The 24,955-nt window shown below is 31.9% G+C and overlaps 3 protein-coding genes across 3 annotated transcripts; all 3 read left to right on the top strand.

Moving 5' to 3' along the window:
* Positions 1-6,715: 6,715 nt before the first annotated feature.
* On the top strand, positions 6,716-9,003 carry LOC100811813 (heavy metal-associated isoprenylated plant protein 32). The gene is made up of 3 exons (XM_003553684.5): positions 6,716-7,035; positions 7,242-7,317; positions 7,594-9,003. The coding sequence occupies exons 1-3, from the start codon at positions 7,006-7,008 to the stop codon at positions 8,856-8,858; spliced, it is 1,371 nt and encodes a 456-aa protein (XP_003553732.1). The 5' UTR covers positions 6,716-7,005; the 3' UTR covers positions 8,859-9,003.
* A 5,961-nt stretch (positions 9,004-14,964) lies between these two features.
* On the top strand, positions 14,965-16,449 carry BG7S-2 (basic 7S globulin 2). The gene has a single exon (NM_001250238.1). It carries the CDS (start codon positions 15,011-15,013, stop codon positions 16,310-16,312), a length of 1,302 nt encoding a protein of 433 aa, NP_001237167.1. The 5' UTR covers positions 14,965-15,010; the 3' UTR covers positions 16,313-16,449.
* A 3,406-nt stretch (positions 16,450-19,855) lies between these two features.
* LOC100499788 (uncharacterized) lies at positions 19,856-23,271 on the top strand. The gene is given in 6 exon segments (NM_001249129.2): positions 19,856-20,015; positions 20,125-20,172; positions 21,989-22,051; positions 22,486-22,539; positions 22,832-22,918; positions 23,005-23,271. Coding segments are annotated over 6 exon segments (504 nt in total). The 5' UTR covers positions 19,856-19,889; the 3' UTR covers positions 23,131-23,271.
* The last annotated feature ends 1,684 nt before the right edge of the window (positions 23,272-24,955 follow it).

Raw genomic sequence — 24,955 nt, 5'->3', positions numbered from 1 at the left:
TAAACTTTCAACACTTGCGAAACTAAATTCTGGAATCATGAATTTCCTTTTTCTTATTTTAATCACACATATAAAGAGACCAATTTAAATTGGGGGCTAAGTATTGGGTTCTTGATAGAATCGGGCAGCATTGATTCCTACCAAAAAAAAAAAAAAAAAAACGAATCAGACATTGCTTAGGATCACAATATATATGTTATTCGTGGAAGTTGTAGCAACATCTCAAACTTGTGGTTCATGTATGAATGATGCTATGGGCTTTCTTTCTTTATTTCTTTACTTTTCCTTGTTGTTAACTAAGGCTAAGTTTGGTTAAGGGAAGGGGAGAGAAATAAAAAAAATAAAAAATTGTGTGGGTTTTATTTGTGTTTCACATCTCCTAGACTCTAATTTAAACATTTCTATTCTATTTTTTATTCTTTCTAATTTTATCCTCTAAACCAAACACAACATAAGAGAGGATGATAGGTCAATGGGTTGGTTTGGTCTTGTGGTTGCAATGAGTGTCACCGACAAAATGAAGATCAGTGAATGTTGTGAACTTGTGATAAAAAAAAAAAGTATCAATAATAGCGAGGTTAGGTGATGAAAAATAACGAATGAGAGAAAGAGTAAAAATTGAAAAAAAAAAATCCAAAAGTTAAAATTTCAAAATTTTCAAATAGTTTGATCCATAAACTCATATACCGAAGTTGTGGATTAAATGGGTTAGCTCACATAAAATTACATTCAAATGGGCTAAGAATCACTAGGTTAAGGCCCTGCATGTTACTAGTTAAACGGGCCAACCCATGAATCGTGCCTCATATACTCAACTCCACTCTTGATGCAACTCTCATTTTTATCACAAGTGATTATAGCATTTGAAAGGAGAATTCTCTCTCTTTCTCTAGTATTTGTTGTTAGGTAGGATACTTAATTTTCACATTTTTCTTTCATCTCTATTTTTTTCATTATAATATTTATCATATTTTCACTTTTTCTCTATTGTTTTCATCCTCCTCTTTTCTACACCATTTCATCAAAAAATTTGGATGAACATTAAACATTTTCCTTTTAGTTGTTTCACTTTTATGTTATTTGTCTTTCTGTGTGTGTGTTTGATCTTTAGTGTTGCGCATGGAGACAATAATAGTGTGGCATTTGTTTCCTGCACTCCCACTATTGCATCTTATATTTTTCATTGCATTCTAAAATAAATTTTACATTTTGAGATAGACTTTCTAAAATACAAATACAATGAAAGATGCAAGATGCAATAGTCTTAATAGTGTTTCTTGCATACCCCAGTTTTCTTTTTGTTTGCGGCCCAGTTATTACAGTTAATGATTGATCTTCCACACGTATCTTCACTCGGTTCGGGCCATGGTTCTTGGGCACATTGCGGAGCTTGGCCCGCACCAGCTGTCTCTTCCCTCCTTTTTTTGGGTCCATGTCATGATGGGCTTGGCCCATTCTGCTTTTACCTTCTCTCCGAAGCTCAACTATTCCTCTTTATCATGACATATAAAATACTAGTAAATTACGTAAGAGTTGGCTTGAGTGACAACTAAAAAGTGATCACTATACAAAAACACACAAATACTCCCTTCGTATCAATATAATTACAGTTTTAGCCTTTGAAAAAATTTCAAATTCACTGTCTTCTCACTTTTTAATGAGATATTTAAACATTTATTTTAATTTTATCATGTAACAAATAGTCTTATCTTAGAAGACTTAATAATACATTTATTGAAATTAAGAGAAAAAAAAATATTTTAGTAAAATTGTCCCCTAATAAATGTTAATTCTCTTAAAATATTCCTACTTTGTTGTTCTGGGTAAAGAAATCTTAAACCTCGTTATTTTGTAACGGAGTGAATATTTATGTAGAAGCAGAGCTATGGAATGGATGGGTGAGTCCATGACCATCTATGAACCATAAATTCCCATGCATTAGTAGTTTCCGCGACATGTTCAAGTTCAACGACTGAGAACTAAAGTAAAGATGCCTACATTAATTAGCTGTACTGCCACGAAAGTACAAATAATCATATGGACATATGTACCCATTGCAAGTGCATATTCATTCGCAACACTATTTGAATACTCTACATTTTTTTAAGCACAAAAAGAATATGATTGAGGACAACGTGCATCCTACAGAGAAAAAGAATTTTAGTATTTTTCCGTTGGTGTTCTTTTTTTGGTCACCTTCTTTTACAACTATCTTTAATTTTGAAAATAATTATATAAACTTTTGGTCCATAAAAAAGAATGATATGGGGCAGCAATTGCAATTGTATCACGCGGTTGCGAAAGCTGGCTCAAACTCCTAACAAAGGTCACTGTTCAGCACATGAATGAAGGTACGTCAGAACTCAGAACCATCGCGATGGATATTGAAAGGTCTTTTTCCTTGCTCTTGTACTAATTTAAAAGTTGAATTTAGTTACTTTATGGTATATTTGGTTTTGAAAATAAACTGGAAAAAAATATAAGAGAATGAAGAAATAGAGAGTAGAAACCAAAAAGTAAAATGATTTTTAAGTGTGTAAAATAGAAGAGAAAGTGGCCTTCAAAAAGAAAAATATCAGAGCAAGTGAAAGCAGAGAAAAAAAAACATGTATGCCAAATAACATCAATATCTTACGTAAATAATAATATAATATAAAAAATGGCTACTTTTGGCGTTATGTAAATAGTATTCCTTCTCTTATTTTTCGTACATATATGAACAAGTTGTAAAAATCATGTGGGACTCAATTGCATATCACTCCTTTTCTTTTTTCTTTTTTTTTTAACTTGGCAAAAGACAATGATAATATATTAGGATGAAGGCAAAAGATTTACAAAGATAAGGCACAGCTGCCACAGGAAGTATACCACTTTCTTTCAACTGTAGCCTGTAGGCCCTCACCAAACCAGAGAAGAATTACATATTTCCCATTTTTCATTCCCTCTTCTATTAACATGTTGCAACATGGTGATGCAATATGCGTATAAATAACTTTATACTTTTAATATGTGACCTAAAATTTTATTTTAAATATAATTTGTGTATTTGAAAAAATATCTGATGGAAAAGGACAGTTATTTAATTGATTTCATACTTCGAGATATTAGACTTTGACGGTTTACGAACGAATACCTCAATTTTTAAAAAATAATAAAAAGAATGTACTTTAGAGGATATATAATAAAAAAATTATATTATCAATTATAGAATTAATGAGTGATAATTGTGAGCATAAAATTAAATATAAATATAGTAAAAAATAAAATTAATTATAATTTCAATAATTATTTTTTAATTAATAAATATTATTATATTTATATTATAATTCTTCCCAAGTGGTGGCTCCATGCATGCATTGTTTGACCTATTTTATTTTATTAACCCAATATGAAAATTAGTTTTTTAAAATAAGTAAAAAAAAAAGTAATTTTACTTGTCAATAAGAGAATTAATAATAATTGAAAAAAAAATTTAATATATTTATAATTTCTTGATTCTTATGCATATATATAATATTAAATTTGAATTTCTTGTCATTAATTAAAATTATTTATTTATCCGCCTTTAAATTAAAGTTGCTCACTAATAAAAGAACCGGAACCTAAACTTCGTTGCATATATATGACATGTCAGTATAAACTAGAAATCATGTGTTCAGAAGAAATACAAGTGTTTATAAAAAAAAAAAAAAACAGGTATCACTGTTATCAAAACTAAATCGTTTTTGTAGTCAAACTGATAAGAATAGTCAACTCGACGTTGAACTGATAAGAATCAGTTATGACTTCTTTTTTTTTAGTGAATCAGTTATGACTTAATATTGGCCATATCAAATTAAAGGAGAACTTGATCATGGCCGTATATAGAAGATAGATGCATGATTAAGACTGTTTTAATTAAATTTTAATTTAAGTCATCCATTTAAATTATATGATTATAATTTGCTTATCTCATGCTTTCATCTCATTTTCTCTCACTCTCATACACGCAGTTGTTTCACTTGCGCCTTTAAAAAAAAGTAGTTGTTTTCACTTGCTTAAGTGGAACATCTGTATACATCATGATTCATGTCCTCAGAGAAGGTAACATGGGTGCTGATTTGGTTACTAAAACTGACTCTTTTTCGAGTGATCCTTTAGTCATTCTTAATTGAAGAGTGCCCGTCGTATGTTGGCTTGGATTCATATGGGGTGTTCTTCATGTTAGCTAGAGAGTAGTTTTTGTTGTTGATAATTTCTAACTGATAAAAGAAAAATACACACTTGTTTGTAAAATAATTTAATAGTCTATATTTAAAATTATCATTTTTAACAGCAGGAACATAGATAAATCTATCATTTTTTTTTATTGTGAGACATATGAAAATTATAAACTTGGTCATACAATCTTAACGGACAGCCAAGATAATTAATAAGTCAATTAGTAGTCAGATGACTACTTAAAAAATTATATATATATTTTTTTACTTTAACCATTCAAATATATATTAGGTTTTAGATTGTCTATTGATCACTAGATGACCTATCATATCTTAGATTTTGATGATTATAAGAATATAAATTATAAATGGACTAATGAGTTATTGTCAAGTGAATAAGATCTATTTCATAAGAGAGTTCACTTATAATTAAACCAACATCTACAACTCTAGTAAGCATGCATTCACTCTTAAATGGAAAACAATTTTGTCAAAATATACTTAGCATCCAACGAGCTATTAAATTAGCCACGTCCACTTATTGAGAAAATTAGTATTTTCACATTGAGTTTTTTTTATATGCGTCTATTGGACTTAAACCACTCATACACTTATTCTACATCCTTATAATTCACGTCCAACAAGGTCTTAAAGGACAATGTTAATTAGAAAGGAAAGTGCATGTTCTCACTTCTCGAATTTCAGCTTTGTCTCTCTATATTTGAATTGATGACATTTGAATTTAAGAAAATGACAAAATAAAAGGAAATAAAAGGAATTTGTAGAATATTCTTCAAGAGTGTTTTCATTACAAAAGAGGAACACATACAATTCTTTGTACATTTATTCATATTCTTGTCATTCAAAGCATGTGGTTTCACCTTTAGCTATGAGACAACGATCATATCAAGACTTAACACTGATCTTGTAACAAATTTTTCACTTAAATATATAAAAGGCAATTCTTGCTCAAGAAATGAAGAAGAAAAAATATCAAGTGAAATACGAGCACAATTTGAAGCGTAACTTTGCTAAATTAGTGGACGACATACTTAGCACTTAATCTTTTTATCATTTGCCAAACAAAGTTACTTGTATTTGAGCTGAACTATTTGTCCACTCTTTGAGTGTTATTGAATCATTGTATTTATTCAAACTTTTATTTATGAAAGAGTTAAGAGTGAGTGACTTAGTGTTAAACAATACTTGAGTGTTTTTAAATTTATAGGAAATCTATGAGTGTACCAGAAGTGATATAAAGAATACTTGTATAGTCAGGAGAGACAAGATAAAATACTTGATTGTAATCAAAGTTTTAATTAGTGAGATTATTTATAATTGTGTAAGACAGAACGAGACATAACTCTGTTTGAGCGAACCAATATAAGTAAAATATTTCTATTTCTCTCTTAAACCGCTTGATTAAGTATTCTTTTAAGCTTGTATTGACACATTTGCTCACCAAATGTTTATCTAAAAAATATTTAGTGAAAATCCTATTTTCTTATTGGTGAACGATTAAATTATGCTTTTCATCCTAACTTCTTTTCAACTCAATGGATAACTTTGTTTCTATTCCTTTAAATTGGTGATAAAAATAACTATTTTAAAAAATTTATTATCTTTGACTAACACATTATTCAATTCTCTTTTAGTGATATATATATATATATATATATATATATATATATATATATATATAACTTTATTTTAATTTTATACTTCTTTAATTATATGATATAAAAGTTAAAAATTATATATTATACGAATGTGCTCTTATGAGATTTATTTTTATTATCAAATCACTTGTAGCATATAATTTTAAAATTATCATTCTTTTAATAATCAAGTATATGAAATAAGAATTAAAAATGCTATCTTTTCTTATAATGTTTATTATTTTTCTTAATATTATATAAAAATATTAAATAAACACAAAAGTATTTAATGCAATTCTTACTAGTAAGCAACAAAATATCACTAATAAGACAAGAGAATTTATATGTATTCATTAATTTTATTTTAAAAAAATATTAAATAGTAGTAATACTCATTTTTTTCACATTGTTCATCCGGTCTCAAATAAATAAGAAAAAACACTTTATTATCAATTTCAAATATAAAAAAAAATTCAACTAACTTTATTTTATTTAATATTAATATCTCAAATATGTTTTATTTAATTGAAATGTTAGTTTGATTGATTATTCATTATTTTTAATATCAAATTCTAATGAAAAATTAAAATTGATACAATTAAATATAATTAATTAATTTTCTAATTAGTGTGGTTTTTTTTTATATTTAAGACTATTCATTAATAATAACAAAGTGTTGGTTTCAGAGCCAAAGTTTCCCAAACATGGAACCGTGTGAAATCAATAATGCCTCTAACCTTCTATCACTTTTAGTTATCTTAGTAGTAAGTACTGAAGGGATAAGCAAAACCAAAAGAATAAAATGACATTGAAAGGCTTTATTTAATAATAAAGCATAGTAGTAGTGAGGGGCATTAAGTATTTGATTGTTTAATGCAGCTTCGATGACCGCCTTGTATTAGTATGTTAAAGCCAATTCATAAGAAGCTATTCTTAGTTGTTTATTTCAGTTCCAGGTTCCAGCCTCCGCAACCGCCTTGGTGCTTTTTCTATATAAATAAACTTGTGCTATATACTACTCAACACAGATAATAAGTAAATTGTTACAACCGCCCTTTACAATATCTTATCTTAAACACTCTTCTCATATCTCTCTCACTCAAACCTACTTTCTCCTTTCTTTCTCTTCTGGAAACAATTACTAAAGGATGAGTAAACAAGACTTCTTGAAAGTTCAGGTATACTACACACTTCATACTAGTTACCATATCTCATGGCATGGGTGTTAGTTAATTGAATTATTAAGTAAATATATATATATAGTTACAGTTATGCATGTTTCCCTCTTGTGTGTGTGTGTGTTTTCTTTCTTTCTGTCATGCAATGAATGTCAATTCTGAGTAAGTTAACTGATTTTTGTTGGTCCTGCTCTCCTTAATTGCAGAGCTGTGTTCTCAAGGTTAATATCCACTGCGATGGTTGTGAGCAAAAAGTCAAGAAACTGCTGCAGAAAATCGATGGTACATTCTTATTAGTCATCATCAAACCTCCCTTATTTTATTTTTTTCAGAATTTCTTTTGATGTTATTATATATATGCTTCATCTTTTAACTTTGACATGCCCTTTTCTGTTCTGGTAACTCTCCTGAATTAGATATGTTCTATATGACTTAATAAACATATGATGTATAGTGTATTATTTCGAGTCTTTAACCTTACTTTGTTGTATATATGGTTGCAATTTTGGTGCGCTAGCCGGATTAGATTTAGTTGCTTATTTTGTTGTTGTTGTGAAGGGGTTTATTCTGTGAGAATAGATGCAGATGAAGGGAAAGTGGTAGTGGCAGGAGATGTGGATCCAGCGAAACTGGTAAAAAAGCTAAAGAGGGGAGGGAAGCATGCTGAGATATGGCAGAACCAGAAAGGAGAAATGATGTACAATCACAAGTATCCCATCAACCAGAACATGATGCAACTTGGGGGAAAGGACAATAATAAGTCTCAAAATCAAAAGGGTCAGAAAGAGAAAGGTGCTGGAGGTGTTGGTCAACTAGCACACTTCCCAAACATTAAAGGGATTCAGGATCTCAAGGTACCTGCCAAGGAACAAAAATCTGTCAAGTTCAACTTGCCAGAGGATGAATTTGATGCCTCTGATGATGGTTTTGATGAATATGACGACAATTTTGATGAATATGATGAGGAAGGATTAAGCCATGGGCATCCATTGAATCAGAAGAAGATGATGCCAATGATGGGGGATGGCCGTGGGCCTCATGGGCCTCCTGCTATGATGAATGGGCCTGCCATAAATCACAACCATAAAGGCAATTCTGGTGGGAGTAGTGTCAAGAAAGCTGACGTCATTGATCAGGCAATGATGTTCAAGGGCAAAGGTGGAAATTTCAACGAGGCCTATGGAGGAAAGAAAGGTAGTAGTAACCAAAAAGTTGAAAAGAAGAAGGGAGATGATCATAAGAAAAAGAATGGATTACTAGGTCGGTTTCTAGGCTTTGGGAAAAAAAAGAGCAAGAAGGGAGAGTTAGAAGAAGCAACTAATACCAATAATAGCAAGAATGGAGGCGAAAATAAGAAAGGAAAGGAAGGGAAAAAAGGTGAAGGTAAATTGGAGGACCATGCTAACAATGACTTTGACTTTCATGATTATGGTCACACCCTTACTCATCCCAAAAACAACGTCAAAGAAGGCCAGATGGGCCCAGGCCCAATAATGGGTCATCAGATGAAGAATATTCCATCAGTGCAAGGACTTCCTGCGATGAACGATGATGGTGGGTATTATCAAGGGGTGCAAATGCAGCATGCTCCATATAATAACCTTCAGCAGCAGCACTACATGGGTATGATGATGAACCAGCAGCAGCATCAACATCAGCAAGCAAATCTGAATAACAACATGTACCCAACATCCATGATGTATGGTAGGTCACATCCATCTATGAACTACATGCCACCACCTCCTATGCCATCTCACCCAATGGCCGATCCTATTACTCATACCTTCAGTGATGAGAATGTTGAGAGCTGCAGTATCATGTAATTAATTACTAGTGACAACTTGCTTTTCTGCTATATGTTTTGGTCTTTTTAGGAAAATCATTAAATTTTGTGTAGGACGGAAAATGTGTGATGTTTAGGGTTATATTATATAATATATTATAATAATACAATGTTTGTTCATTTTATTTAGTTACACATTTAATTTTAGCATATTTTAACCAGTGTTATAAGAATATTCATTAAAGAAACTTACAAGAGAATTATTTTTATTGTAAGACAGAAAATTACTTCTATTATTTATACAATAATTTTTTTAAATTTTTTTAAATTAATGTTCTAATAATATTAATTAATAAAATATTTAATTTTATAGATTTTAGATTACTAAAATAATAATTTAATGCGATGATTTTTAAATGGCAAAAACTAGACAGTTGTCACTATTAATGGTACGTACATGGAGTGACAGTATGCCACAGTATTGAATACTGGAGTTGTATTTTCTTTACTGGAGGAAAAATCCAATGCTCTAAGTTTGTGCTAATATTACCAAAAAGTGGAGCAATATCAAAACATAGCATTGAATACCTAACTACGAAGTACACCCTACTGAGCAAATGTTTAGTATCGAGTGAGTGGTTCGGCACTTTCTATTTTTATCCTTTAATTAAGGTCGTAGCATTGAATATTTTTCTCAAATATGAGGTTACAGTATTTGAAAATATTTTTACTCTAATGAATTCCGTGGTGGGAAAGGAATTAGTCAGACTTACAGCGTGTTTGTAACCGCAGTGGAAAATCATAGTAACCTTAAAGCTAGTCTCTGGTGGAAAATCATGTTTTTTTAGTTTTTTTCGTCAATCCAAATACACTTGATTATACTAAAAAAAAAAAATTAAAAAGTACAAACCCACTGATAATTAGTATAACAATACAACTATTATATATTATTATTTGAGTTACATTTGACTTCGTCGAAAAGCTTGTCCTGGAATGAATATAAAAGTTTCAGATGATATATGTGGGTAATGTCGAGGCTGTGTTGAGATCGGATGGTTTTGAAGGGAAAAGATTTAATGAATTTAAAAATAAATATCTTTATAATAGAATCGAATTGTACGTGTTGATTTGAATTAGATTATTTTTTTTATTTTTTGTTAGAATTTTTTCTGGGTAAATTAATATGCAAATATAAGTTAATTATTAACATTGACCATAAAATAAAATTTTATTTGAAACATAATGTATAGATACATTTATTTTTCCTTAAATTAATTTCAAATTTAATTTTAAAATAGTTTACCAACTAATTTTTGAAAATTGGTACATCATTATTTTATTTTCTAATGTGTTGTAAAAATAACTATATGTGAAATAACATTTACTGTTTTGACCATTTTTTTTATACAGATGTGTTATTTTAATAAATACAATTAGAAGTATATAAATTTACTGGAAATGAAAAAAAAAAGTGAACACCGCCTAAAAATTTAATTGAAATTTGATCTTAGATATACTAATGATTTTGGACATGATTGATCACAAAGCATATCCTAATGGGGGATAGCAATGGAGCGCAGGCATAAAGTATTGCCTTCTGGTTAAAGCACGAAAATGAAATGAAAAAAAGAAGATGGAAAAGCAAAGGGAAGAAACAACAAAATTATAAAATCAGAGCAAAAGGGATACACACGTTCATTCATTCAACAACACCGCCATTAAGTTTTTTAATATATATCTTAAACTTTAGTCAATCTTAAATAATTGTTTAATTGATCACGAAAAGCTACTACTTTGCACGGACATAATCAATACAACTGATTCAAAGATTCGTCTCCTTTATATAAACAACCAAGAAACTTGTATCACGTATATGTTAGAACAGTTTGGGCCTTTTACATCCTGCCACTCAGTGGGCAAGGATTTCTGCTCAATTATATACAAATGGCTTTTGCTATAACTATTCTCTCTCCCCCTCTCTTATTTATTTATTTATACCTAAGAACACCCCTCTTTTGTTTTTTTTTCTTAATTTTTTTCATTATCATAAATACTCCCAATACCCAAAGTACCCTTATATACATTATACACATATATTATAAAAAGAATTAGGATCTGTTTAGAAGATGTAAAACATTATACTTACACCAAATCCTAACCTTTAATTTCATTTAATATGATAGTTTAGATCATTTTAATTATAAAATGTAAAATGAACTTAAGTTAATCACGTGCTCTACTTCCTAAAAGATGATTACCTCTCACCGCCCTCCGCACTCAGCTGCGGCCTTCTCAGTCTCCATGGAACAGTACTGCATAGAGGGCATATAAAGAATGAGCTTATTTTCAAAGTTCCGGATATTGAAAAGTTCTCTTTTAAAGGATTCGATAAGCACAGAGGGCATCTTTTATGATATGGGGTATAAATAGTAATACTGTTTTAAGTTGGGATATACTGTGCAATGTATACAGTGTTAAATGGAATTAATCGTGTAAGAATTTCCAATATTAGAACTTGTAGGAAGAAGTGAAAAACACGTGACTAACTAAAGTAATTGAAATAATCTAAACAGTGAGCTTAATAGAAATTAATGGTTAGGATTTAGTGTAAGTATAATATTTTACAGATCTCCATTGTTCTCTAAACTCTTTGCATCTGTTTTTCTCTCCTTCCATCTTTTGCCAATCAAAGGTATTAAGATTTTACCTTAATATCGTTTCATTATATTGATTTTCAACCCCTTACACATAGATATTCTACTTATGACCACAGTTAAGACATTGAGAAAGATTCCTCAATCTCCCACCCCGTGGCATCATCATGTATATCAACCCTCCCAAATTTAAGTCCCACATCAAATAAAACACTTACTACTAGTCAAGTCTGTAAGCATTGCAAGCACATTAGAGGATTAGAGTAGCATTCGAAAAAAGAAAATTGAAACTCAGGTACTTTAGCTTCAAGCCATGTCCAGGTTTTAAACTTTATAGCTTCCATGACAGAGTCTACATCAAAGCGCTGTTGCTGGAAAATAGTTTTATTCCTGTTGTACCACAGAGTCCATACAGTGGCTCACCAATCTCTCTTCCACACTCTTATCTTTTTTATTTCTAGACCACTGGGTAATCATTATTCCAGAAAGTTATATCCAGAATACAACTTAGCTAGTGTGATTGTGCGGAAAGTAACACAAAAATGAGTGGAAAATTTCAAAATTTGGTATAAGTTCCACTCTTTTATATTATACGTACTTTAATTCAAATTTTTCATATCAATTTCATTCTATCCAAGGATACTTTAGATTTTTTGAAATAAAAAAAAAAACCTAAAGTTGGGTAATCAGAGCCAAGCAGACAAACAAATAAAAAACTAATGTGGTTCGGGTTCGGCTATATATTTACGTGTCCTTGACGAATTAATTAAACTAGTAGCTCACTTTTTAATACTTAATTAGTCTCATTAAATTTTCAGACTTGGATTATAGCTCCGGTAGGTGTGTTTCGTAGTGGTACATTCGAATGAGGTGATCCTAGCAATGTTTAATTATTTGAGATTAAAACATTGATACCTACGGTAGGATGTAAGGTCATTACTCTTCTCTCTTAACCTCGATTGGATGTTTATTTTGGTATGTCAAAAAATCACATATTACTTAAAAGTCAAGACTAAGGAGAGTTTATAAACAATCTCACCCCTTAATCCACCAAAATACTTTTTAAAGATAAAATTGTGTCGGATCACTCAGTATCAAAATAGACAAAATTTCGAATGAGATTATGAGATAACCTTAATGATGTAAGAAGATTTGAGGTTGGAACAATTTTTATTTGTTTCACATTACACCAAAAAATAATTAAAAACTAGCTTAATTGATTAATTTTATAAAAAATTATATATTAAATTTTTTTAATGTATTTATCTATTTTATTTTAATATATAAAATATATTAATAAAAATATATATTAGTATATAGTTAACAATATCAATATACAATAAAATATTAAACGTTATAAAAACACACCAAAATTTTTTATGATGTATATTATATTTTCATATACATGCATGAAGTTTGTGTTTTTTTTTATAAAATTTCGTACTTCATAAAAATGTATTCTCATAAATTTTATTTTATTTTTAATATATTTTTATATTCAAATTTTATATATTTTTAATTCAGGAAATTTGAACATAATCAAATAAGTTAATTTAAAATATAAAAACCTTCTTTAATTGAATAAATAAAGAAAAATAATAATTTGAACTAAAAATTTATTCCAAACGGGTGAATGTTATTATTGAAATTTCAAATGTTCTTTAACATTTAAACATATTTTTACCAATTTAGTATGAAGTATCCATTGTTTTTGTCAATAATTATTTTTTTATTGAAAATTTGATTGATTAGTGAGATTTTTGCTTTGAATCATATTATTTTTATTTACAAAATTAATTTATTTAAGGAGACGAATTGAAGCCTATTATCATTTGGACACTTAACTTATTGATTGCAATAGTAAGGATATATGTCTGAGTAGTGAGTAGGTTTCTTTTTCTTGAAGAGAATTGAAAGATATTGATATATTGATCTATATTGGAGTTTATGCAATAATGCAATGAATTGTTTAACGGTGTCGGTTGGTTCTGCATGACCCTAATCAACATAAGGTGGTCCGTGAGGAATGTCGCGCCAGAAGTGCAGAACCGATCGAACCGTTTGGCACTATACTACTGGGGAGGACAGAGACGTTTCAGTAAATGAATGAGAGGCTTGAGCTTGCAAAAGTTGGAGAAATTAATTAATTATCATCCTTCTCAAATTTGGGTCAAGTAGGTGTTTAGAGCAGCTGGTTAAATTACATCAATATATAGATACAAGTTATCACTGATTATGTTTTCTACTCGTACATAAGATCGCCCTAGGCTTAAATACTTAATTAGTTTAATGGCTAACAATGACCGGAAGCCGACCAGCTATTGACAAGATCATTACCATTTTCCGTCTCTCTTTTTTGTTCGTCTAACGTGGTTTGCCTTTCTTTCTTCAGATTACAACCAAGCTCCAAAATTGTCGATCGTCATCATCCAAATCACACCACCGTACCGTTATTGCCTGCTCAATGCGAGTCTGCCATGGAGAGGGCGTTAATTGGATAAAACGTGAATTGAGCTGACATGTTAATTTTAAATGATGTGGCGCTATTTTATTCGTGGCACAAGGGAGGAGACACAGGAGATTTTCATCCATAAAAGCAAAATCTTAGCAATACACTTGATTGACTGATATATAATTAAGTATTATTATTTTTTATTATTGTAAATTAATAATTTTGATTATTTATTATATATAGATGACCGTCAACATATGCTATATTTCATGTGCATCACTCCAGTCACTTCTTTGGTCTTGCTTTTGCTTCTTTTGTTAGAGGTGGTTTTGATATTCAACATGCGTACGTGAAAGGATTCTAAACACACACTATACTTAGTTGAAACTTATTAAAAATTACAAAAGTTTGTAGATTTCACTTTTCTGATACCATAGTACTTCATTCATATTCATGAATTTCTAATTTTTAGTGAATAGTTTGTTGAAAAATTGTGTTATTATATAACAAAATAGACTAATATAGTGTTTAGAACGCCACTTTGTGGTTTGAGAGCAATCGCACGTTGGGTAATGTTGAGGGGACAAATAAAATAAAATATGAAAGCCCATGATTTGAATTTTCCTTAGTTAATACATCAAAATCTCACCAAACCGTAGCATGTAGGGAAATTAATGTAGTACAGGGATATCAAGACAAAAAATCCAAGCCAAGCTAGCTAGTCACCAACAGCTACTCACGAACTCCACACGGCTCCTTTACAGAATTACAAAGGGATGAAGTCTGCATGCCATGCAACTAAAGCATTGTTCTCAGCTGCCAAGTACCCCTAACACTCACCAACCCCTTGTTTTTCTCCCCGGTGCATGTTAACTCAAGTTTATCCTGCCTTTGCTTCTGGAATTGGCTCTTTTACCAACACGTACGGCCAAAAAAAAAGAGAATCTCCCTGCCACAGTGTTACCACCCTTAGCCCCTAATCAAAGCTAGCCGAACGGTGATCTTCTCTATATATAGTAGCTCACTAACACTACCATTATTCATTCAAACCTTTCTCTATACACACACACACACACACTAAGAATAATGGCTTCTATCCTCCACTACTTTTTAGCCCTCTCTCTTTCTTTCTCTTTCCTTTTCTTCTTATCCGACTCCGTCCCCATTCCCCAACACCACACTAACCCTACAAAACCTATAAACCTTCTGGTTCTACCCGTTCAAAATGATGCTTCCACAGGGCTCCATTGGGCCAACCTCCAAAAAAGGACCCCTCTAATGCAAGTACCAGTCCTGGTGGACCTCAATGGAAACCACTTGTGGGTTAACTGTGAGCAACACTACTCATCCAAAACATACCAAGCACCCTTCTGCCACTCCACCCAATGCTCCAGAGCCAACACTCACCAATGCCTCAGTTGCCCAGCGGCATCAAGGCCAGGGTGCCACAAAAACACGTGTGGCCTCATGTCCACCAACCCCATCACCCAACAAACCGGTTTGGGTGAACTAGGCCAAGATGTGCTTGCAATCCACGCCACTCAAGGCTCCACCCAACAACTTGGTCCATTGGTCACAGTCCCTCAGTTCCTCTTTTCTTGTGCACCTTCCTTCCTTCTTCAAAAGGGTCTCCCTAGAAACATTCAAGGAGTGGCTGGGTTAGGCCATGCACCAATTTCTCTTCCAAACCAACTTGCCTCCCACTTTGGCCTACAACACCAATTCACCACTTGCCTCTCTCGCTACCCTACCTCAAAGGGTGCTCTAATCTTCGGGGATGCACCAAACAACATGCAACAATTTCACAACCAAGATATTTTCCACGATTTGGCTTTCACCCCATTAACCGTCACACCACAAGGAGAATACAACGTGAGAGTCAGCTCCATAAGAATCAACCAGCACAGTGTGTTCCCACCGAACAAGATATCATCAACCATCGTAGGGTCTTCTGGAGGAACAATGATTAGCACCTCAACTCCTCACATGGTTCTCCAGCAATCTTTGTATCAGGCTTTCACTCAGGTGTTTGCTCAGCAGCTGGAAAAGCAAGCACAGGTGAAATCTGTGGCACCGTTTGGGCTATGCTTCAACTCCAACAAGATCAATGCATATCCTAGCGTGGACCTTGTGATGGACAAGCCTAATGGTCCTGTTTGGAGAATCTCTGGTGAGGACTTGATGGTGCAGGCACAACCTGGGGTCACGTGTTTGGGTGTTATGAATGGAGGAATGCAACCTAGAGCTGAAGTTACCTTAGGGACACGCCAGTTGGAAGAGAAGCTGATGGTATTCGATCTTGCAAGGTCAAGGGTCGGGTTTAGCACGTCATCACTGCACTCGCATGGAGTCAAATGTGGTGACCTCTTCAACTTTGCCAATGCATGAGCCATGATCGAGAGAGTTTTTATATATTTGCTTATTTATAATTAAGCAAGCATCTACTACTTGTTATGGTAAAGTAATGTAAGAATAAAGACTTTGAACAATATAATAATATGAAGGCTTCTCTGGCGTTGTTCAATGAGAAATTAATGTTGCTGTTAGTCCCCTGCCCTGTATATATGCTTATTGAACATCGACTTTTTATTCTATTTTCGCTTTCAACGATCCTTTTTGCATGTGTTACTTTCTATTATGAAATACATATAAATAAAAAAATATATAAAAATAATTAACTAAAATGATTTTATTCAATAAAAAAAAGAAACTCATGTAAATAAAAGAGTTACATTCACTCTAATATTATAAAATAAAATTTATTAAAAGTATATCCGACTCAAAATAAGACTCTCAAAATTTACAAAAAAAAAATTGTTAAATCAGTGAAGTAAAATAAAATAAAATAATCAATATCATTCAATTAAAATAAAAACTCATCTCCAATGTCACATCCTATCAGAGGATTGCTTCCCAACGTCCTCTAACACGAGATTTTTAAAGTCATACACCTAGTTATCTGCTGCCATGAACACAAAGTTCGAGATCATCACATGATCCAAACACAAATAGCATACAAGGAATGAGTTATCACATTTATAAAAAAATACAATAAACAAAAATGTAATCAAAATAAATTATGAAAGTTTTATAACACACCTTAACTTAATACAATTCACGTCACTTTATCATTTTATCATTTAAAATTTATTTTTCAATCATCAATCATATTACACATGAATCATACACTCGGGTCAAGACGTAATAACACTAATCAATTTTATAATAAACAATTAACAAACGTTATGCAACAATTATACTAAAATTCAAGCTTATATGCAATATGGTATCATGTCAATGAAAAATCACACTGGAGCGCTTAGGAGTACATAACAAGACACACCACACAATGGGTATGTCAGGTCACTCTCACTAAGTAAAATCATGAGAATTGTTTTGCGAGAATGTTTTAACTATATGAGATCAACAAAGACTTAAATAAGCACTCAAAGCGAGCATCTTTGTCCCCAAGGCCTAGACTCCGAAAAATTCATTAGGGTCTCACCTTCCTGATTCAGGTCCAACCCCTAAAATAATTTTTGCACGCAAACACGATTAAGAATAGTCCCATATCGGGTAATTCATGAACATGATAAGTGCTTATATAGCTGGGTAGACCACCCCCTTATGAACCGATTTTTAAAGGGACCTTTCGGATGCCTTTGCTGCACTATAAAATTTAATATGATATCAGAGCCATATTTTGCTTCTGTCCGATCCGATGGGTGTACACACGACCTCACACTCGTATTTTAAACACGTTTAACACATTATGCTACAATTTGACATTTTTGGTTCCTAACTAGGAATCTTAAGTTTTCACTTTGACACTGCGCATAAATATTTTTCTCAAGGTAAACACCATTCGGGTTATTGTATAATTCAAAATTCACAACACAAGTATTGTCACATCAAGTGTTAATCACACACTTATTCACAACCAAATTTCATGTCCACAATTTTAACATATCACAACGTCACAATTTTCAATCACATGTTTATGTGTATCTCACAAAATAATGCACGTTCAACTTTGCACTTATACTCAATCCCAATAACAATGTTATGATCTCAAAGCAGCATGTTATCTCACAATTGATCACATATTCAATTTATCGCTTTGGCACAATTTTAATCACAATTCCATAATCTCAATATAACAATTGATCATGCCAATCTAGAAAATCTTGTCCAAAGTACAAACAATTTATACAAAAATATTTCTCACAACATGGGGAGTAAAACCCTTCAAACAATTTTACACAGTCATATCAAAATCAATGAATCAAGATCCTAGGTTAAAAACACGAAAATACTAAGAGCACTCAATTTTATCAACCAATTTGCATTAGGACATCAATTAGTCCGTCAAACACAATAATATCATATTTATAATCATAAAGGAAAAATTATAATTCAATAAACATCCCAAGATAAATCTCAATTTAATCCCCTAAGAATCCCTACACATGTTCATTCTAACCCCAATTGTGATATGCTCATCACTTACCTCTAAGCGAATTCACGTGTGTAGTACAACAGTGATAACGACATCTCTAGCAATTTCATAAGATTTCTCAAACTTTCCCTCTATTTGCGTTGTTAGGGTTTCTAAGGGTTAGAGAGAAGAAAAAGAGATTGTAGTTTCCATTTTACTGTCAATGTGCGATACTAATTTCTCTCGAGAAAAACATGATTTCACAAATCCCAACAGTGAGAATGTGCAAAAATGGATTTCAAAGGGGGTCTCCAAATTTCACGATGATCCAACGATTGACGAGTATGAGATCATAGTTTTATTGGAACAAATTTTGGATGTATGCGAGAAAAGAGAAAATTCAATAAGGGGAACATTTCTTACACCACAAACATTATCTCGAAAATATCAATGGTGGATGTGTGAAAATAAGTTCTAAACCACATGTTCAAATCTAAAGACGATCCAATGGTTAACAACGAGTCCGAGATTATTGTTTTAATGAGATAAGTTTGAGTGTATGCGAGAAAAAGAGAAGATTTTGAAAAGGAACAAGAAAAAAATGGAGTTGAGAGGAAGGGAGGCACAGATAAAGAATGACCTATTACATAGCTAGGGTACTCTAGAACTTTTATTTACTCTATTTTTATTTATTTTATAAAAATAAATTCTATTTTATTTCTTATCAAATGAATAAATAAAATATTTATTTTATTTCCCTTCAAATCATTATTTTAATTAATAAAATTATTTCTCCTTATTTATTTAATTATAAAAATTTTATAATTTTTTTAAAATTCTATTTACTTTTAAATAATTTTTTAAAATTTATTTTAAAAAATGGGATGTAACACTTTTCAATCATAGTACATTGATTTTTAGGTCCGGAAATTGATAATATAATTAAGCTTCTGATTTATACAATGTGAAACGAAATATATACACTTCAACAACGACAGCAACGATCGTATTATGCTACTTTGGCACCCTTATTTTGATTTTTTTTAAAAAAGATACAAAACTTTAATTGGCTTATATATAGGTGTGGGATAGCTTAAGAAAATGAGAATGTCAAAAGAGAAGCTGCTCTTTTTATAAGAAACATTTTTATTGTACGGCAAAATCTTTTGTTCCCAAAATTAGAGAGTGGCATTCCACGGCAGCTTTTTTATTTTACCAAACAGAGAAGTAACGGCTTGCAACCTCCCCAACACGACACAGTCCAGTATGGCTCCAACGTCGTACGGTTTGATTGAAATCAGGCGAGGCAGCACCGTGCGCTGTAAACGGCGTTACTCCTTCGATAAAACGGTGACGTGGATTTTTTAATTGACGTGGCACTATATAATTGGTGAGGACAGAAGATTTCATACGTGGTTCCATCGAATGAGAGAGCGTTTCCTTTCCTTGTCTGCTTAGTTTAGTAGCAGTGTCGCTCTCTTTCTCTTTCTTTTGATCAAACACAGAGAGCGCAGTCCAACCCTCAAAATGCATTCATTCGGCTACAGAGCCAACGCGTTGCTAACCTTTGCCGTAACCATTCTGGCGCTTATGTGCGCTATGGCTTCTGTATCCGACAACTTCAACACCCCCACTCCCTCTGCACAAGTCCAGGTCCCTCTTTTCTCTTTTTAAGTTCACTTTTACGGATCTGCAATTTGATCAATCTTTCATTCCCCTGCCCCCTTTTTTTACTCGCTGTTCTTTGTGTCTCCGGACGCAGGTTCTGAACATCAACTGGTTTCAGAAACAACCCAATGGCAACGACGAGGTAATTCCTGTTTGTTTGTTTTCCTAGTCAAACACAACATCCTGGTTCGTTGATGGGTCTTGCAGGACTTTTTCTTATTTCAGTCTGCAATCTCCTTCAGATTTAGGATCGTGTTTAAACCTAAACCTTGGAATTTTTGTTGGTTTTCGTTATATCATGGACTGCCGTCAAATTGAATTTTGTTGACTTCTGTTAATACTTTGGGTGATTCTTAATTGGCTGGCTAGTAAAACCCTAAAAATCTTAACAGTTGACATTGTATCAAAATTAAACTCAATTATATCACAGATGGTATTTGTTTCTGTTTTATCTTTGAGTGGTTACTAACCTAGTATCGATGTTGATGCTTGGGCAGTTTATTCTGCAATTTTAGGTTTATGGTTATCATCTCATGTAACAAACAACTGAAGTTTTTGCATTGCAGTTGGTATAGGTTTTTGATGTAGGAAACATCGTATTAACTCTGCCTTCAATGCTTAAACATGACAAAGTTATCATTGAATGATCCTTAGTTGCTGCTTGCAAGTAAATACATTTAAAACATGACATACAGGATACTTCCTATCAAATATATTGTTATGTCACATAGGCTAGAGTTTGAACAAGCAAACACAAATGACATGGAGGAGTACTTGTAAATGAATTGCACGAATCAAAGCTGCTTAGTATTTGAAAATGAGTAGAGTTGACCACTTGAAGCTCTGTCTTTACTTGCATAAAAAAAAAAAAAGAAGATAAATGCTCAAGCTTATCTCAATTTTGTAATCGAGGCAAAAGCTTGACTTGTTTGAAATTTTGTAGTTTGCCTATAGCTTGAATAGCTTCTTTCCCTTTATCAAATCTCTTCTCAAAGTATTTTAAAATTTAGTAATTTAGTTTTTAGTAGACATTTTCATGTTAGAAGATACAGCAAATATTTTAAGTGAAAGAGAGTGAAAGAATATATGAACTAATTGTAGTTCTTTGTTCTCTAGACAGAATTACAATTTACTGAGTAATAGCCTGAGTCACGTAGCTTGTGTTTAGATCCTTTATATGATTGAATTTAAAGCTAAGCTTGAGCTTGGTTTTAGTAAAACAAACAAGTTTGATTATATTTAACGGGTTGAGCTTGAATAGTTGAGGAATAGCTCAACCCATTTACGTTCTTTAGGATACCATTCTCGTGTTCCAACTTACAAGACTATCAACTGTATATGCAAACAATAATTTTACAGATTCTTCCAGGATTATTTAAGGAATTTAAGGAGCAGAACAGATCTGTGGCACATCTTCAATATAAATATTATCAATGCCTTGTCCAAACCAAAATTGAGATTGATGGTTTAGCTGACAAATTCTTCTTCTGTTTAACCTATGTTTCTGACTAATAAATGTGTATTTGGTGAAGACCTAATTATGAAGTTTCCAAATCTATGCCGATTTTATAGATTTTTCAATATAATTATTATTTCATATACAAGTGATATTCACGTGGTTGAAACTAGTCAAGAACTTAGAGAGAAATAATCGGAAGCATCGTGATGGTTCTAGTTAGCAATTTTTCAATATAATTATTATTTTATAGATTTTTCAATATAATTATTATTGCATGGTAAAATTTATAATTGTATTGTGCTATTTGCTTAGAAGAACACCTAGTTTTACCAAATTATGTACTGTATTCATGTTTCGTGCTCTGAAAACTGCATAAGATATTATGTTGTGAATATCATATTTTGTCAAAAACCAGCTTGTTGTAATCCTTTTCTCTCCTATCGTAATGTCATCTTTATTCATTATTAAGTCTGAAGTGGAAGTCTTTCTTTTCTTGCAGGTCAGCATGACGATGAATATTTCCGCAGACTTGCAGTCCCTTTTCACATGGAACACAAAACAGGTTCTTGACTTTAATTTGGATTTTTCATTATAATCTTTTTTGTCTTCTCTCCCTTTGCCTCTGAAAAGTATGGATGCTCTTTGTAGGACAGGGAAGAATGAAATAATTGCTTTTTTTTCCCCCCAAACTCTTGGAGAGAGCTTTTGGAGAAAAAAAATATTATTTCTTGAAAATAATCCAAAGCAAATGTGTGCTTGTTTGCTCTATGTCTCCTATCATAATACGTTCCTTAATGTTTAAATTTCCTTACCTATTGTTATATCTTGTTTCATTTCATGAAATATATATTTTTATTACTATGGAAATGTTGGGGCTGCTTAATATAGCATACCCATGAACTCCTTATTTCTAGTCAATTATTCTAAACTGTTTGGTAGCTAGAAATTTCAGTGCTGTCCTTGGACTTAGTTTTGTGTCATTTTGTATGGTTGCAGGTTTTTGTTTTTCTAGCTGCTGAGTATGAAACTCCTAAGAATTCCTTGAATCAGGTATGAATTGATTAGTTTGTTTGCATTTACTTTTGAAATATGAACATTTAAATTGTAAGCTTGCCAGCTTGTTTTTATAAAGGAAAGAATAAAAGGAAGCCATAGTAATAGTGTGCTAGTGGAACTTGAATTTTCATGGGTGAGGCAGTGGCTCCCGAGTTCTGAGTTTTTTTATACTATTCATATCACTCAGATAGCTGTGCCATTGCATATAATGATGCATCTATTCCATCTTTGGTATATGTTGTGTATGCATGTATGTTGCTTAGGTGCTTGAAATGCCATTTTACAGATATCCCTATGGGATGGTATCATTCCCTCTAAAGAGCATGCAAAGTTTTGGATTCATACATCAAATAAATACCGCTTCATCGACCAGGTATACAACTCTCGGAGGACTTTGTGACCAATATGATTTGCTTCAGATTTCTTTAGGGCTCAAATTTTCTATTTTTTCATGTTCAGGGGAGCAATTTGCGTGGCAAAGAATATAACCTGACTATGCATTGGCATGTTATGCCGAAGACTGGCAAAATGTTTGCTGATAAAATAGTCATGCCAGGTTATCGATTGCCTCAGGAATATAGATGATGCCCTTCATGTTAAGCTTTTTGCTGTAACTTTAACCTTTCCTATAACGAATATAGAAGGTTGGTTCAAAGAACTAGAAAGAGGAAGGGAATTTGTGTTTTGGAAAGTGAAATCAATATCGCATGAATGAATACTTGAACATTCAAAATTTGCTAGTGGTTTTCAAGCGTTGGTCTGAACTTTTTTAATTCCTCCGGAGAAAATATATTTATGCTATAATGAACCCTCCTTTAGCTGTTAAAAATACTTGGGTAGTGTTTGCCTGGAAAAGTTTGAAATAATTTCTCAGTTTTCTAGTAATTAAAAGCGACATCTCTAGTACCGAAAACAAAGAATAAAAGATGCCTCTCTGCACCTGGAAAAAGTAAATAACAGCTTTCTCCCGCATTTTGCAATTTTGTACTTTGCTTTCGTTTTTTTAGTATTGAAATGTAATGCTCTTTAATGTTATGTGCCGATATTTTATTTTTCCTTAATATATTATTAAACTTTAAACTTAGAACAAAGTCCACATGTTTTTCTACCAAACACCAGTATCAGGCACGGAAATGGATTTGGAGCAGTTACCAAATTCACATATTAACCTTAGAATTGTTAGATTAAAATTGAGTAATTCAAATTTAAATGTATATTTTAAGTTGAGATAAAATCTGGTTTTGTCGGAATTTTATTAAATGATTTCGATTTGCAGATTGCGTGAATGTATAAAAAAAAAATGAATTCACGTAGTTCTTAGGGATAATGGGTTTAACTAGGAGTGAGTGACTACTAAAAAAATTCTCGACACCATAATCTATTGTTTGAGTTAGATAATTAATTATATTCGAAAAAAGAAAATGATCATGTTTAAGAAGAATCACAAGTAATTTGAAATTAATAGTAATTGACACGAATTTTTCGCAAAATGAAATCAAGTCAATCGCCATAGTTCATATTAAGTAGCAGTAAACTCAAACCTATTCAAGGATCCTAAAAACCATGCAGTCCTGATTATAAAAAAAGATGAATTCACGTAGTTCTTAGGGATAATGGGTTTAACTAGGAGTGAGTGACTACTAAAAAAATTCTCGACACCATAATTTGTTGTTTTTTTACACTATTCATATCACAGATGCTCTAACTTAATGTTTTTTCATCCTCAGAATTCATTGTTTGAATTGTAGACTTCCAAACCAAAAAATAAGATGTATGTATATTAGGAATTGATTTTTGTCACAAAGGTTTATGTGACTTAAATACAAAGTGTAAGATTGCATTTTACTAGATGAATCTTAGTTGATGGATGCATATTTCAACTTTTAAGAGAACTTATTTATTATAGATGGCGACAATTTTCACTATAAATAAAAAAAAAAGATTTACTGGAAAAACAACAACATATAAAGAGAGAGTGTGTGAGAAAATAGATTGTGAAACAAAGTCACTTTGTCGAGAGAAATTTTTTTTGTATGAGAGTGTTATAATTTCTTGTAACCATTGAGTGAGGTACTCGAGTTTGTAGAGTGATACACTATTTGAAGTGAGTTACAATTTTGTAATCATTATTGTGATAGTGAAATACTTTTTGAGACGGTTCCGTTGACGTAAGCAAGAGGTGTTGAATCACGTTAAATCCTTTTGCTTGTTATTATTTTTCTACATGTAATCTTTGTTGTATTCAGTTTTTGGTAATATGACATGTTTCAGAAGTTTTAGATAGGAAAGTGTGTTTGAATTTGGAAGGGAACGAGATACAATTGGAAGCTTGTGTGCCAGATTATTTAAATACAAGATAGGGAAACCTATAGCTATGTATAGACAAAAGATTTTGTCCATTCAGGGTGAT

The sequence above is a fragment of the Glycine max genome, chromosome 19, assembly GCF_000004515.6.
Source record: "Glycine max cultivar Williams 82 chromosome 19, Glycine_max_v4.0, whole genome shotgun sequence".
In the NCBI taxonomy this organism is placed as follows: domain Eukaryota; kingdom Viridiplantae; phylum Streptophyta; class Magnoliopsida; order Fabales; family Fabaceae; genus Glycine; species Glycine max.
This window is presented reverse-complemented; position numbering and strand designations above follow the sequence as displayed.

What these genes read in the sequence shown, in the direction of transcription:
- LOC100811813 (XM_003553684.5), top strand. Translation starts at nt 7,006, where the DNA reads ATGAGTAAACAAGACTTCTTGAAAGTTCAG. An exon ending in AAGACTTCTTGAAAGTTCAG is followed by an intron (nt 7,036 to 7,241) that starts GTATACTACACA and finishes CCTTAATTGCAG; the next exon opens with AGCTGTGTTCTCAAGGTTAA. An exon ending in ACTGCTGCAGAAAATCGATG is followed by an intron (nt 7,318 to 7,593) that starts GTACATTCTTAT and finishes GTTGTTGTGAAG; the next exon opens with GGGTTTATTCTGTGAGAATA.
- BG7S-2 (NM_001250238.1), top strand. Translation starts at nt 15,011, where the DNA reads ATGGCTTCTATCCTCCACTACTTTTTAGCCCTCTCTCTTTCTTTCTCT.